Consider the following 15,161-nt stretch of genomic DNA (forward strand, 5'->3'; position numbering starts at 1 on the left):
TTGCATTCCTGCTGGGTTTTTTTTTTTTTTTTTTTTTTTTTTTTTTTTCTAGTAGTTTATGCACTTTAATTAAATAAGGTAGAGTAGTACTTCAACCCAAAAAGTTGAGAAATGATTGCCAAAGCCAATCGGAGCTGAGCTCCAAGAGTGAAACCAATGATGACCGAAACTAGTAAGTGCCTGAAGTGGGTTTGATTGATCTGATCAAGTGGCTTTTCCTGCAACTCTATCTTGTTCTTCCTTTCCTTCTTGGTCCTAGTTGTATTGCTGTAAAAAGCTTATTTATTGGTACAAGAAAAGAAAGACAAACCAATATCCACCCTCTCGAAAAACTATTTTTGTTAGCCCTCAACTATTTTTGTCAGATTTGTTAGGCATTTATATACTGGGGCCGAGAGGGAGCCGTCAATCTGTAAGCTTGTCAACTTTTTAAATCGCAGTTTGACATATATGCAAAAATAATTCATAAAAAATACAAAGAAAAATGTCCATATACATTGAAAGTAGGAGTCCCTACTTCCAGGAGGCAAGTTTAACCAAATTGTAACTAACAAAATATTGTTAAGAAAATCAGAATTTCGGATAGGCTTTCTACTTTAAGTTCCGAGTGAAGCCATTTATTTCCTCCATTAACAAGTCGGTGATGATGAAGCCATTTATTTCTCTTCAGCCTTGACTACTTTCTCTGCATTGTCTCTGAACTTCTTGTATATGTCACTTCTGTAGAATTTTAGTGTTCTCCTCACCAAAACAAGTGAGCCGAGAGCTGCAAACAGTGTGACAGTAGTCAAAATTGTAAATGACAGCTTATAACACTGAGTTCCAATGCATGTTAGAGGCTGGCCCTTGATCCTTTGTAGACCAAGCCTGGCAAGCTCCTTGTTTGCCTCTTTGTCATAGAGCGCACCAGTGATCTTGACACTCAATATATAAGAGGCAAGAGGGCTTATCAATTGGCTAAAATTCAACAGCAGCGCGTAGTGCTTCAACCCGAAAAGCTCAGAAATGATTGTCACACACAATGGGAGCTGAAGCTCGAGAGTAAACCCGATGATGACTGAAGCAAAGTACAAGGAACCATGGAAGGGAAAAAAAATGAAGAGGTAGCCAAAGCTTGCCAAGATGAGGGCAAGAGTGAGCATGAGGGGTCTTGGGATTTTGTATTTCATGAGTAGGATTTCTGAGGCGAACCCAGAAAAGATTCGACCGAAAAAGTTCCATATGCTGTGGAGTGACACAAAGGTGTTTATGGCCTGAGGTTTGTACCCCAACGCCTCCCCGATTTGGCCTAGGTTGTCCGTGGCAGTAAAGCTTGAGCCAAGTCCGAATAAAGTTGCAATGAATATGATCAGCATGTCAATGCTGAAAAGTGCTTGTGAAATGGTATAGTCATCTCCTCTAGGTGGCTTGTTGAACAAGTTTGAGACGAAAGATGCACGTTTCGGCTTCTTCACCTCTTGATACTCTAGTTCTTGTTGTTCTCGTTGGGAAGAAGAAGAAGAAGCAGGATCTTCTTGTTTGGATGGAATTACTTCTTGTGGTTTCTCAATGGTTATCTGAGGTGCTTGTTTTATTAATTTCCAGTTGACTAATTCCTCTCATACGGTAATCCAGAGAGGAAGCAAAACAATGATGCAGACCACCGTAGCTGTCGCGGCTTGAGCTGCCTGAGGGAACACAACCGATTTCTGAGTCAGAGTTATTGCCATGAGAAACAAAGCCAAACCAATTGATACATACAGAAACTGGAAGAACATTCTGAGCTGGTTTTTGTTTTGGTTTTGGCTTTGTTGTTGATTTTCAGTACTGATTCTTAAAGGACGAATTGTATGCAGAAACACAAGTGTGATTGCAGCTAGGAGCCAACCAATCAGAAGAATAACACTCTTCCTGTCCTGAACTCCATAAAAGGCTACATAAATTTGGGTGATAATAGCCGCACTAAGCCCAATGTACCCTTTGAGGAGGCCAATTATAATGCCACGACTTTCTGGGAAGTTTTTGACACATGCAGGAACAATTCCTGTGTTTATAAAGCACATAGAATTTGCTGCAATGTAAATGTAGGCACACATTTGCCAGATTTGTGGCTTGGCAATCTTGCCTGTAACTGCTAGCCATATCATGAAGTAGCCAGAGAAGTTCATGGCTGCACCAATGAGGAGCACAAACCATGTTGGTGTAACCTCTGCAACTAAGCCTGCATAAATGCCAATGTTGACCCCAAGTTCTTTGGAAAAGCTCAACAAATTGAGGGTTTCTTGGTCATAACCAAATGTGACTTTGAGCTCTTTGGAATAAATCCCAAAGAAATAGATTGTACCACAACCAACCATCATCATCAATGAAGCGAAAACGGTGAACCATCGGCCTTTGGCCACAAACACTAAAAAGCTCGAGATTTCCGGTGCTCATTCTGCCTTGAGCTCCTAGTGTTTGGTATGATAGAAGAATAGTAATTGTATACGTTGCATGCAAGGTCTCCTTGAGGTTATGAGGGTCTGAAAGCAAGAATTGAGTATTTAAAATGTGCCCAAACCAGAGCATGGGTTGGTCTTTCAGTTAATTTGGTTACTTTAGGTTTTTGTCTCTTTGGTTAACAACTTCGTTTCTTACTGTATTGCTGAGATTTGTCGGGCATTGTCATCATGAGTACCATTACTTGAAATTGAGTGTAGTTACCTTTTTTTTAAAAAAAATTATTATTATTATTTGAAGTATCAGAGAAACTGATTCTAGTTGAAACTCTTACCTGGGTATGGTTGACTTAACTAACGCTCCTTTTTTTAGCCGCCAACACTCAGAATTCAAATTGAATATTTCACGTAGAAAGATAGCCAAGCAACATTGACAGGCTTCTTATAGCCAAAAACAAACCAATATTGACACAGTTTAAAATTACATTTTCCACAACTCCCATATTTCAAATACAAAGCAAAACTATACCCCCAAAACTTGAAACATTTTAAAAAAAAAAAAAAAAAAAAGGTACTCTATCAAAAGATACCTAAGGGGCGTAAAAAATACAAATGAGAAACCACTGCAAGAAGGCACACAAAGATGTTATGATACAGCCTTCTAGCTCTATATATATTCAGAAAAAGGGAGGAAAGTTTTTCTGAGGAGACAACACGGAGATGGAAATTGGGCTTTTCATCTGTGATGACACAAAACTGCAAGCAAAAAACTTGCGGCTAACAAGCATTCAGAACTAACCTCTGAGTCCTTGTTATCATCAGCCATAAAAATATTAATCCATACCGTATGAGCATCTACCCAGCAGTATTATAGCAATGCCATGGCTGGCAGGCCTCAGAACAGCCACCAGCATTCGGAAGAAACCCAACAACTTACAACCTAGCCTTAATTTAATCTTCTAGTGTCATGTCCACTACCATAATTGAGCTTTCCTTTCACTATCCCTCTTGGTTCTAGGGGGTGTACAAGGGGCAAGACGGGAGCTTTGGACTGGCTGTGTTTCCTGGTCGTGCTTCTGTGAAGCAAGGTAAGTTAAAGCTGTGACAACATCAGCTATAACTGGCCGCATATTAGGCTGCTCCTGTACACACATTGCCGCAACAGCCAGAGCTTGGTACAAGCCCCTTTGGGGATACTGACCCTGGAGCATTGGGTCTGCCATTTGCGAAAATTTCTTTCGGTCTTTAAACAAGGGTCTTGCCTGAAAACAAGTAGTCATATATACATGTGTGTTAAAGATCAAAATAAGTTCTGGTTTGCAGAAGTCGTTATTGATGGTCAGTCATGGTATAAGGCTTTAGAATTTCACAATTAACAAAACCAAATACCTTAGCTTAGCTTTTGAATAAAATAAAAAGTTAATACAAAGAAAAATATGAAACTACATCCCCCTACTTTGTCAATATATTTCCATCCTTTAAATATCTATCATGCTCAAGTAAACTAACTGTATAAAAGTGATTGAAACAAATACTGCAAGTATAAGCGGTTATCACATCAGAGCATCCAAACTGGCGTTATCACAACTATCTATAAGGAATACAGTTCTTTTCAAAAATAAATATAAATACCGTCTGAAAAGTGGCTTCTCATCTTGATTTAAGAACTGTCTGAGGATGCATTCTTGGAGTCGAGTATTAACATCTACATAATTTACTCAAGCCTGAGGCTTTTTTACCAAGATAGTTGATTGAGTATTTAACAACTACAGTTAAGAAAAAGTATTAAGTCTTTGAAATGTGCTAGCTTTTTTGCTAGTAGATTGTGCGCTAGTTTAACAAAATTTCACCAAGAGCTCAAAAGGCCTCATTACTTAAAGAAAATGAAATATGGGATCAAACAGGATTTCTTACCCATGCAACCAAATTCTGTTCTCCTGTAGCTCTTGAATTGTCAATTGCTTTCCTGCCTGTTATAATTTCCAAAAGAACTACCCCAAAGCTATAAACGTCTGATTTAAGAGTCAATTGCCCTGTCATAGCATACTCGGGAGCACAATATCCATAGGTTCCCATAACCCTTGTAGATACATGGGTGTTATCCCCAACAGGACCAAGTTTGGCTAAGCCAAAATCGGACAGCTTTGGATGATACCCTTCACCAAGCAATATGTTGGAGCATTTCAAATCTCTGTATATAACAGGAGGACTTGCTTTGTCATGTAAATACTCCAATCCCTTTGCTGCCCCAGCGGCTATTTTCATTCTTGTATTCCAATCAAGTCGTCTCTTACCAGGAGATATATCTGCAAAACAAGCTTATGAAACCAATTTCTACAGAAAATCATACTAAATAGATACGAAAGGTTAAGGAAAATTTGAAGCTGATGGAATATATACCATGTAAATGGTCCTCTAAAGATCCTAGGGGCATATATTCATAAACAAGCAGCCTTTGATCTCCATCAGCACAATAACCAATAAGATTAACAAGATTAGGGTGGTGAAGAAGACTTAACATCAACACTTCAACAAGGAATTCCCTGTTCCCTTGTAACCCATTACGATCAAGTTGTTTGATAGCTACTACCTGCACCAAACATATCAAGAAGGTTCAATTCCATGTCCAACTACATTGTACATATTAGAAGCTCAATCTCCTGGCAAATGATGCACACGCAAAACTTTTCGAGCCTATTGAACTTTTTCATGTTCGATAAAATGAAAAGATAATCATGCCTAACCTGATTGGTACTTTCCAAACGTCCTTTATATACTCGACCAAAGCCGCCCTCACCCAAAAGACATTCTGCTCTGAAATTTCTAGTTGCAGCTACCAACTCACGGAATACAAAAGTCTGTGCTGCAATGTGATCAGACCCTCCATCTTTGGGATCCTCCTTGACACTCAAGGTGGAATTTGTCTTTGAAATTCCTGAAATCAAACATGGAAAAGAAGGTAAGAAAAGTGAGAACTTTTATAAGTAGATATAGGATTTCATTCACATGAAGAAATAAAACCAGAATTATGAATCCTCAACAAAACATCAGATAATGCAAAAGGCAATTTAAATTGTAAGATGATTAGTCAAGCAATCAAGCCCCGATTTTTCCCACTTGGACCTTGAACTTCATATGAAATATATAAGTTTCTGCTCAATTTAAAACAACCCCATATGGAGAGCCAAGCAAACCCAATAAAAAGCATAACAGATTGAGCTGAAGTTAGATTAAAAACAATATGGTCACACTCACACAATATGCTAATGGACCTGAAACTAGGAAGTACCTGAAGTGGGTTTGATCTGATCAAGCGGCTTTTCCTGCAACTCTATCGTATTCTTCCTTTCCTTCTTGGTCTTTGCTTTACTGTTGGATTTACCAGAACAGGGAATCCAACCCATGTTTTTATACACTCTTATTTCTCTTTGCGAAGCCAAAGACTCAGAGAGAAAGCAGGAGACCACTATCCACAGCACAGAGACTAAAAGATAAACAATCAACCCTCCCCAACTCCCAAATAACCCAAAAGCAAAAACCCAACACGAGCAGGACAATGATAGCGAGAGCTTGCAGCCCCTTGTAACTTTGTATGTTGAAAGTTGAGAACTTTACAAATTAGAACACACACACTCTCTCTCTGTCTCTCTTTATCATTTTGTTTATGCAACGTCAATGTTTTATTTCTTCTTTCCCAAAAGTCTAGCTTGTTGATAATATTTTCAATAAGCTTAAAAAAAATATGGGTGCCAAATGGATGGACAAGATTGAACCTTTCTGTGACTTTTTGCTATAGGGCCCACATGCCCAACGGTGTAGATCATTTTCAAGAGACTTGCGTGTTTGAAAAGCTCACTGTGGAGTTTTCTATTACCCTTTCAATTTTAGTCGCACTCACAAGGTCACAGCTGGTCACAAATGGCTCCTTTTGGACCCTGCATTTGGTTCACTATTTTTGTCCCAATATAATTTTATTTTTGGTATGTGACTTTGATTTGATGGTGTTGATCACGTTCGAATATTATAAATTTTCTTTTGGAACTTATAAGTGAGCACATTTTCGATTCCACCCACCCTTATTTTTTCTGTTATGTGATTTATTTGAGACTTGGACACAAGTTGAGGTAAAAGATTCGACCCAACTATTGTTTTTATCATAAAAAGCACAATGTCATGTATATATATTATGTTAAATCAATTGTGGTGCAAATGTGGACTTTGGGTTGCCTGATCCTTCCTCAGCTTGTAGAGCCATCATATGTGTGTAACTTATGCTAAAAAAAAAACTCATGTTTTTGCCCAATAGGCCACTAAAATAAGTTAAAGTTATTCCAAATTGAAATCCTTGGATAAATGTTTTAAATAGAAAAAGTACATTCTTACTGAAAAATCTTACCAAAGAATAACTTTCATTATCTTTTTCGATTGAAGGCGGGAGATTAAGTAAAAACTAAATGCTATTTTATTTCATTTTTTATTTCGATTTTATTCATCACCCATCAGATTTTAACTCAAAATCTCTTCTAATGAAATAAAAACTAATATTATTAGACCGAATGATGATCGGTTAAATGCTCTACTGTTAAAGCTAAAACCCCTACCCTAGTAAAGTTATGCCACATCCATGTGAGAAAGGAATAAGTTTAACACTCAATCTTATAATAGAGGGTATAAAAGGCTTTATATCATTAGATTATATAATTTGTTAGGACCAAGACACGCAAAAAATTCCCCATGAAATATGGTATGTTGTGCCTAATGTTAAAATTGATCTTTTCAATGAAGTTATTTATGCCGCAAATTCATTAAACTTTGACCATGGTTGGTCCCCGCCGAGACTCCACCCACAAATCATGCCTTGGCAACCGTTTCGCTTGTGGGGTAACTTTTATTAAAGAGCACAGAGTTTGTTTAAATGCTCCTCTGAAATCCCAGGTTCACAGAATATTTAATAAGTCAAGGCTCGTATAAACTAAAATGGCACACCAATTGTTGCATATTTTTCCAACACAGAGAAGAAAAATAAAGGTTTTCCCTTTATTTATTCTGAAGTATTTAACTTGGATTTTATTGGGGTAAGGAGGATGAATTGACAATTTGATATGAAACCTCAGCAACGGCAAAGGATGCGTGAGTGACGGTCAGGACAACGGAAAGCTTCCAAATTGTGCTTAAAATTAGAGCAGAAAGAAAGAGATGACACATGAAAAGTAGCCAGGTCAAATGTTGTTTGAATTAAACATTGCAGTATCCAAGATGGGCAATGGGCGTAATATGATATCTGAGCTTGTTTGATATCAATCAGCGTGCTTGACAAGTCAAAGTTTCTTTTGTTAAACTTCAAAATTCTATAAAATTATATGTACTTAAATATGATATCACTAATAAGTTCGAGAAATTTTAGTGTTATGATTACACTGTCACATGTTGTTACTAATTCATATGTTAAAATATGGGTGACCGATATATTATGGATCTCTTAGGATATAATATCAATAAATAAATACATGTGGTGGCGTACTTGTCATACCAAAAAATTACTCCATAATAGAGGCAAGTGACGGTATGATTCGAGTCAAGAATCATTGTTTCCCATTTTATGAGATTATCAACTTTTGTTTCTGATTCTCGTACGGAGATTGAATTGTGATGAGAATGAACCAAACTGACATGAAAAGATACAAATATAGTTCATTGACGGTCATTAATTAGAACGGATAAACATAGCATAAGTTTTCATCGAATCTGTTGGATCAAAGACACAACCTGGATTTGCCAAAGTATCCAAGAGTCCAAAGCAGCCTGGATATAATAATCAAAATCTTAAACATATAATTATAGTGTACAACTTTTTTATATAACAAAAATAGCACAATTATTACCCACTGGGAATTGAATAATCCTTAAACTTACTCTCTATCCTTGTACTTACTGAGTTATTGGGAGGAGCACTAACAAGTTCAACCTAATTGCCATTAACATGTGTAAGAAAGTTTTGTTATATGGGTAAGAGAGAAAAAGAATGCAATACTCTCATGCTGAGCTAAATGAAGGGAGCAGCAACAGGGAAAATTAGCCAAAATATTTTCACCCATTTTATGTTTCCAAAAAACCCACATAGAAGCTGTCTCCACAAGCAGCAGCCTTCAAAGAGATTCCCAAGTAAAATGATTGGCATTGCAGCAGGCCATTCAAGGTGGGCATCAAAATCACTGCACTAGTTTATTTGGTGTCTGAGATCTTCTGAGCCCATCTGAGATTTCTGTCAGACAAGCATGGGGATGAGGTTGAGACATTTTTATCCCAAAGTGTGAATGTGATGTGGTGGTCGTTCATGGCTTTTCTTTGCTTGTGGGGGCCTGTGCATCCTTTTCCGATGCTCCTGGGTTTGTGTTCCTCAGTGGCATGTCATGATTGTGCTTTCCCTCGTATGTTGTGATAAAAGCTTTGGGATCGTCTGAGACTCTTTCGACATGCTTACGCACACTGCATTTGAGACTGGTGCATCTATAGTAACTTCTGCACGATAGAAAAAAGCCAGATGGTGTGAGCTCAGACAGACAGGTGATACTCATGCAAGAGGATTATTAGGCTTGTTCTAAGAGGTCTGGATACATTGACTAAAAGAGAGAAAGAATAGTCTTTCTCACCTGGGATATGGATTTCCCTTAACAACCTTCTGCCCATATTTCCTCCAACGGAAGCCATCACCCGTCATATCAGAATCTACAGAACTTTGCACCACAACACGGGGATCTGGCACACCTTCTCCTGATATGCCCCCTTCATTCGATTGATTCTCGCTTTTTCTGAATGACAAAGCATAGGTAAACATCGTCAATGACATTAAACTTGAATAGATAAAATTATGATAGAAATGCTCATTAAGAATGAAAGAATCAAGATACTTCGAAAGCATATTTAATCCATGCGGTCAACGTCAAGCACAGAGAAGGGAAGAGGCAAGAAAATGGATACAAACTAGCATACAACCATAACCATGATAAGCAATCATCGTTTTGTTTCAAATGTTAAGGTGCGCTACCTTTCTCAGCTAAAACATGCATTGCTAATCTAAAGCATAGGCCTTTGATTTTCATCTACCTGCTACTGAATGGTCTTACCTTCTTTTACTTCTAGGTTCATAATCCTCTGCTTCAGGTCCCTTGCTTCCTTCCTCACATTCTCCACTAAGACCACAAGAATTATCAGGAGTTCCACCACCCGCATTTATTCCTCCACTTGCAAGAGGATCATAAAGTAGTGGAGCTTTACTTTGATAAGAATGCACAGGTAGTCCAGCTTCATTCTGATCCTCTACTCTACCTTCAGAACCTTCATTCCTTTCATTAAGTTGACTATTCCATAACCGGTTGTTGGTATCTTGACCGGTTCCATTAGATGCTAAGCCTAAACCTTGCGTCCCCGATGAGCTTTTCTTTGGAGGTTGAGGTTTTGAGTGGTTGTGTTCACCCTTGTAGACAATCTCAGCAATCTGTCCATCCAAAGATCTCTCAACCTTCTTTTTCACAGGACAATTTGGATGAGTGCACTTATAGTAACTTCGCGGGTACTCACTTCCTTTGACTTGCTTTTGTCCATATTTTCTCCAATTATACCCATCATAAGAAGGCCTATCAGTATTGGCTGTGGACGGTATAGGTTTTGGATCCTCTTCCATGTTTTGTGATGCTATCTTCAAAGGCTCTATTGTCTGATTTGTCTCAGCACATGATGGATTATTATGGCGCAGATTTGGGCTAAGTTGGGATCTAAAGCATTTATCTTGATTTTGATGTAGAACACCAGCCTCGACTGATGATTGTGTAGATTGGTGGCTGGTATTGAAGTTTCCCTGGTAACATTGAACCAAAAAAGAGAGAAGTTATTTTCCAAATTTGAGGTTAAAAAGTTTCACCACATTTTCCAAGTTCATGTCCTTAACACATTTATTCTACATACCACAGATAATACTCAGAAAAATCACATTTATTACCAGGAAAGTCACATTTATTCAGTTAAATTACAAACATACAATATCTAGCTACTGACCATATTTGCCAAGACAGAAACAGTTGCCCTTGATACAACTTTTGCCAACGGTTTGTATACCACACTTGCTCTGCTGTCTGATTTTGAGATCTTCTCTGATGAATTACTATGTGCAGTACCAGACATCTCTGCCTGAAATTTATGGGCACCAACACTCAGAAGGAAAGAACTTTTCAAAAGGGACAAGCATTTAGTAGAATTAAGGTCACCTGGGAAGAAACCAATCCAGAGACAGCATGATTCACCGTTGGCTTGAACCTCACAGTCTTTGGTCTGATGGCAGGAACAGCAGTTTCAGAAGATATATTAGAAGGAGAGGCATCGATAGCTCCTGCAAGAAGCTCCGTGAAGGACCTAAAGCTTGAACAAGTAGGCCTTGAGGCAACTGGTTTAGCTATAACTACCCGCTCTGCCTCCTTAATATCCATTTCCAAATGATTATGTTATGTTCCAACTAGGTGTTTTTGGTGCATGGCATACTATCATGAGATACAGGAGAACATCAAAGTCCCATCATCTTATGCCTGGAATATACTCTGTATATTTCCCTCCAGAAATCAATAAAAAGTTACGACAATGTCAGGAGGCCAAGCTTGACATGGATTAATAATTAATTGGTGCTCAGCTGCTATTACACATGTTGGCTCCAGATGTACAAAGCTCAATCTACTTCAACCTGCATGATACCAGGATCATGACATGAATTAGTAAACTAACGAGAAGATGAAGAACCAAAGGAATTTTTAAGAGTACAGCATTCTTCTAAATTACAAGACATTGTAAGGTTAAACTTTGGCTTAATGCATTCATTATCAATCAGACAAAATGAGCCTTAGGCTGCATTGGGGAATTGGATTGGCAGATTAGAAAATAGTCTCAGAAAAATCCCTCCACTCTCATATTTTTGCTGCCATTACTTTCAAGGTAATGCATCATTTGAGTAGGGCAGGCAAGCGCACAAATTGCCACACAAATGTGTTCTTTAACTTCATGGGATTGGGAATTATTCCCATCAAAGTAATGAAATAATTGATCAAGGTTGCATTTTAAGTCAAGGAACATTTCTAAAATTTAGTCCACCTCTCTATTATCATAAAGCAGATTACGTGCTAACAACTAGACACAACGCCAAAGCACTCACATAATAGACAAAACAAACAGCGATGACTGAACAGAATTAGCAATAACCAATATTGTTTCCTGAATACTCATCTGGGTCTCTGAAATGTCATTTTCAACTTTTCTTTAAAATCTAGCCATGGTTGAATAAAGAATGTAGCTTTTTCATAAAGATCTTTCTTTGAACTTGTATTTCACCATTCATGAAACTGTTTATCAAAACGAAAAACATAGAAGTGTATCCCCTTTTAAAATTTTGAAATATTAAAAAATCAGTATATTATCCAAGTTCACATCTTCAAGCAGGCATAATCTTGTTCATCTGCTTCCTATTCAGGCATATATAAATTCCCATTGCAAACACAAGTACAAAATTGGTAATTTCTCCATAAATTCCCATTACAAACAACCACTTAAGATTTTCTGAAAGAAACCGTCGGAACCAGACAGTAAAAAGTCGGAGCAATTCTGATAGTTTTTCTTCAAAAATCATATATTGAACCACAAATCAAGTCATGACATGTAACTTTTCCTACAAGTGACATGAGCAACCATCTGTGTACATGAGTATAATCTTTATATCCCAATCATATAACTTTTCATACATCTGACACAGTTTCTTCCTTTCTTTCCAAGAGGTAAAAGTTGAATGAATTAATAAATTAAATCAAAATCTAATAGATATGCTCAGCAAATTTTCCGAGCTATCAATGAAATTGCAAGAATACAGAATTGAAAACCAACATATTTTCTTCCAATGAACAGAAAAGAAAAAGAAATTAATCCCAAAAAGAAAAAGTACCAGATTTTGAAGAAAGCAACAAGAGATGCAGAGTAACATAGACTTTCAGAGGTATGTTTAAAGTAAAATAAGTAAATACAGAGTCACGCAAATCCCAGAAACTCTAAAAACTAAAACACAGACTACAGTCAGGTGTAAATCAGATAGCATTTACAAAGTAAAAGAAGAAAAGAATAAGAGTTAAGGAACTAGCAACAGACCCCGAATGGCTTCAACTCGAAAACTAAGAAATTTGCTGGTTAACAATTAGCTTAGTCTGCATTGCAGAACCACAAATTTCATAAGAAAACAAAATAAAATAAAGGGCATCGAAAGTTTTGCTCTGAGAATATAAAATTTTAAATCTTTAACAAAACGTGACATAAAAACCAGAGCTTTACCTTGGAGAATGGAGAGAGAGGGAGAGAAAAAACAGCAGCTTTGTCTATGAACACTAGAATAATAATCTTACAAAAGAAGTAATGGGCTTGTCTCCTTTTGAGCCAAGTACGTACATACAGCTACAGCACAGAAGGCAAAAACGAGGGCGTTTTAGCTGTTCATGGAATTCCTAGAGAGTTTTGAACAGTACCCTTCTGATGGAGAAAGAAAAAGAGATAGAGATGCCTAGACTTTTCAAACAAAATTCCAACACTTAGACGCAAGGAAATGTTGCCAAGAAAAAATAAAAAAAAATGAAAGAACCCAACTATTTCAACTATATTTTATTGTTTCTATTGTAAAGTTTTAGTATTTTTGGCTTTCAAAAACTTGGTCTTAGCAACTGCAGAAATGCAAGTTTGGGTTGCGTAGGAAGGAAAAAAAAGGGAAAGTGCAAAATGGGTTCTTTTCATTTATGTAGTTAATTTTTTGGGTCTGAAAAACTGTGACTCGGTGTGCAGTAGCTTGAAGAAGGAGCCCTAGAGCTAGTGGTACGTCCAACTACCCGTCTCTGTTTCTCTTTTGACTCTCTGATCCTGCCTAGCTATATGTATAGGCCGGAGGGGGGGGACCTGCCTGTAATAATATAGAAATTACAGGGCGGGTCCCACAGGGGGACAAATTATAGGGTGTTTAAATGCACTTGAGAGCCCACTGGGATAAAACTAATGCTCTCAAGCTACATGGGGAAATGTCATCTCCAAATGGACACGTGGCCAGGTGGGATTCGCTGTGTTTCAAAACCTCATATTAAAGTTTGAACTTTGGGGTCCCATTCTTGTGTTACTTATTTACTAAGTGAAAAAGACTAGATTGCCCATGAATCTTGAATGTGGATGAGGGAAGTGGTAGGGTGAAAGAGTAAATTTAGTTAGATTTTGATTGCTGCTCTTCATTGTTTAGGGTTCAAGTTATTATATTACAAAATGCCACCTAAGAATCATGATGTACAATTAAAAATGGTAAAGATGTCATGGATTGGTTGCCATGCTCTAGATTTTCCTTACATCTAAAGTTTATCCAATCCACCATATATATATGGGAAATGGTAGATGGTTAGGTTTGGATAGCAGAAAAATAGGGCAGAGAGGAAGTTAGGTGAGGCATGGATGGGTGTGAAGTTTGTGAAAACTATTACAACATTTATCTTATTGAGAAATATAAGAAAAGTGGATTTTTTTTTTTTTCCTTCTTTTGTTGAGTAAGGGTTTATTTGTTGTAGGTGTGGCAAGTAGTGTTTTTTTTTATAGAATAATTCATGTCGGTGAAGTCTAATCCAATAAAAAATGACATTAACTTGTAGATCATTGGTCTCAAGTTCGAATCTCCATAACACTTTTATAATGTATGTGTGTGAGAAACTCTCATTTCTCTTGTCGTTTAGATCTTTTACAAAAGTTTTGATCTCAAAAACATTGTTTATTATATTTGATTGTCGACAAACAAAAGAGTTGTTGGCTTCAACATTGTAGAAGTGATGATGATATTGGTAGCAAGCTAAAGCCACTATGACAATTCGACCCCAAAAAAAACCACTATGTACGGTTTATATAAAAAATAATTAAAAAAAGCTAAGTTTTGACTGTGGTGAAGAAAAGCACTTTCAAAAAAGGCCTTCATAATGTAGAGTGAAAATGGTGAAAATCTAGAAGAATGAAATACACCAAAGAACACATAAGCAAAATACTGTATATGATAATTACTACTAAGATAGGACGACAACATGCATTAATAGCACTTAATATCACGTCCTTTACAACCACATTAAGCTATAACCATGACAAAAATAATGACAGTGCCAACCTAAAAAATTGACGGATGGGAGGAAGATACAAGAGTACAACCAGACAGCACGAAATATGAACCCCATTGGCATAAGCTATAAGCAGAAAGAAAAAAAAAAGTATATAAAATCTGAAAACTTCTGTGGATTTTGTTCTAGCAGTATATGAAGTTGCCGCAGAGTTGAGGGATAGGGTGGGGGCAGAGAGATTAGGTTCATTTCAGCCCCAGTCAGTTTATGTTGCATGCATATATCATACAAAAGTATACACTCTTCCATTCTGAAACCCTACCCCATCTATTTTTATTTTTTTTCATTCTTCCTATTAATAATTTAGACTATGTTTGCGGGTTATTGTTTGTATAACCGATAATTTAAATACTCTAAATTAATCTACCCTTCGGAAAGGAGAACACGAACTTAGGTGCAAGGGAACGAGCTCATTACTCTAACCAACTGACTTAACTCACATATGTCATTCTTTAATTAATTATAATTTAAATTATCTAAGTAAGTCTCTCGAACCATCTCGTCTTTTATTTCTCGTTTTATCGGTCTCTATAGTGAG

At 37.1% G+C, this 15,161-nt stretch overlaps 2 protein-coding genes and 1 pseudogene across 3 annotated transcripts; all 3 read right to left on the reverse strand.

Moving 5' to 3' along the window:
• Positions 1 to 656: 656 nt before the first annotated feature.
• On the reverse strand, positions 657 to 2,659 carry LOC148293577 (protein NUCLEAR FUSION DEFECTIVE 4-like; annotated as a pseudogene).
• Positions 2,660 to 2,834: 175 nt separating this feature from the next.
• On the reverse strand, positions 2,835 to 6,052 carry LOC110767236 (putative serine/threonine-protein kinase PBL7). The gene is made up of 5 exons (XM_021970715.2): positions 5,707 to 6,052; positions 5,162 to 5,352; positions 4,818 to 5,007; positions 4,332 to 4,723; positions 2,835 to 3,679 (listed from the first exon to the last, which is right to left on the reverse strand). Exons 1-5 carry the CDS (start codon positions 5,819 to 5,821, stop codon positions 3,392 to 3,394), a joined length of 1,176 nt encoding a protein of 391 aa, XP_021826407.1. The 5' UTR covers positions 5,822 to 6,052; the 3' UTR covers positions 2,835 to 3,391.
• Positions 6,053 to 8,188: 2,136 nt separating this feature from the next.
• On the reverse strand, positions 8,189 to 13,278 carry LOC110767234 (WRKY transcription factor 44). Of its 2 annotated transcripts, XM_021970712.2 has the most exons (7): positions 12,771 to 13,278; positions 12,591 to 12,646; positions 10,679 to 11,145; positions 10,470 to 10,601; positions 9,542 to 10,272; positions 9,068 to 9,226; positions 8,189 to 8,936 (listed from the first exon to the last, which is right to left on the reverse strand). In XM_021970712.2, exons 3-7 carry the CDS (start codon positions 10,895 to 10,897, stop codon positions 8,750 to 8,752), a joined length of 1,428 nt encoding a protein of 475 aa, XP_021826404.1. In that variant the 5' UTR covers positions 10,898 to 11,145; positions 12,591 to 12,646; positions 12,771 to 13,278; the 3' UTR covers positions 8,189 to 8,749. The 2 variants fall into 2 exon arrangements, with proteins under 2 accessions (XP_021826404.1, XP_021826405.1); XM_021970713.2 differs by lacking the exon at positions 12,591 to 12,646.
• Between the last annotated feature and the right edge of the window lie 1,883 nt (positions 13,279 to 15,161).

This window comes from Prunus avium, chromosome 6, assembly GCF_965620075.1.
Source record: "Prunus avium chromosome 6, drPruAviu1.hap1.1, whole genome shotgun sequence".
Lineage (NCBI taxonomy): Eukaryota > Viridiplantae > Streptophyta > Magnoliopsida > Rosales > Rosaceae > Prunus > Prunus avium.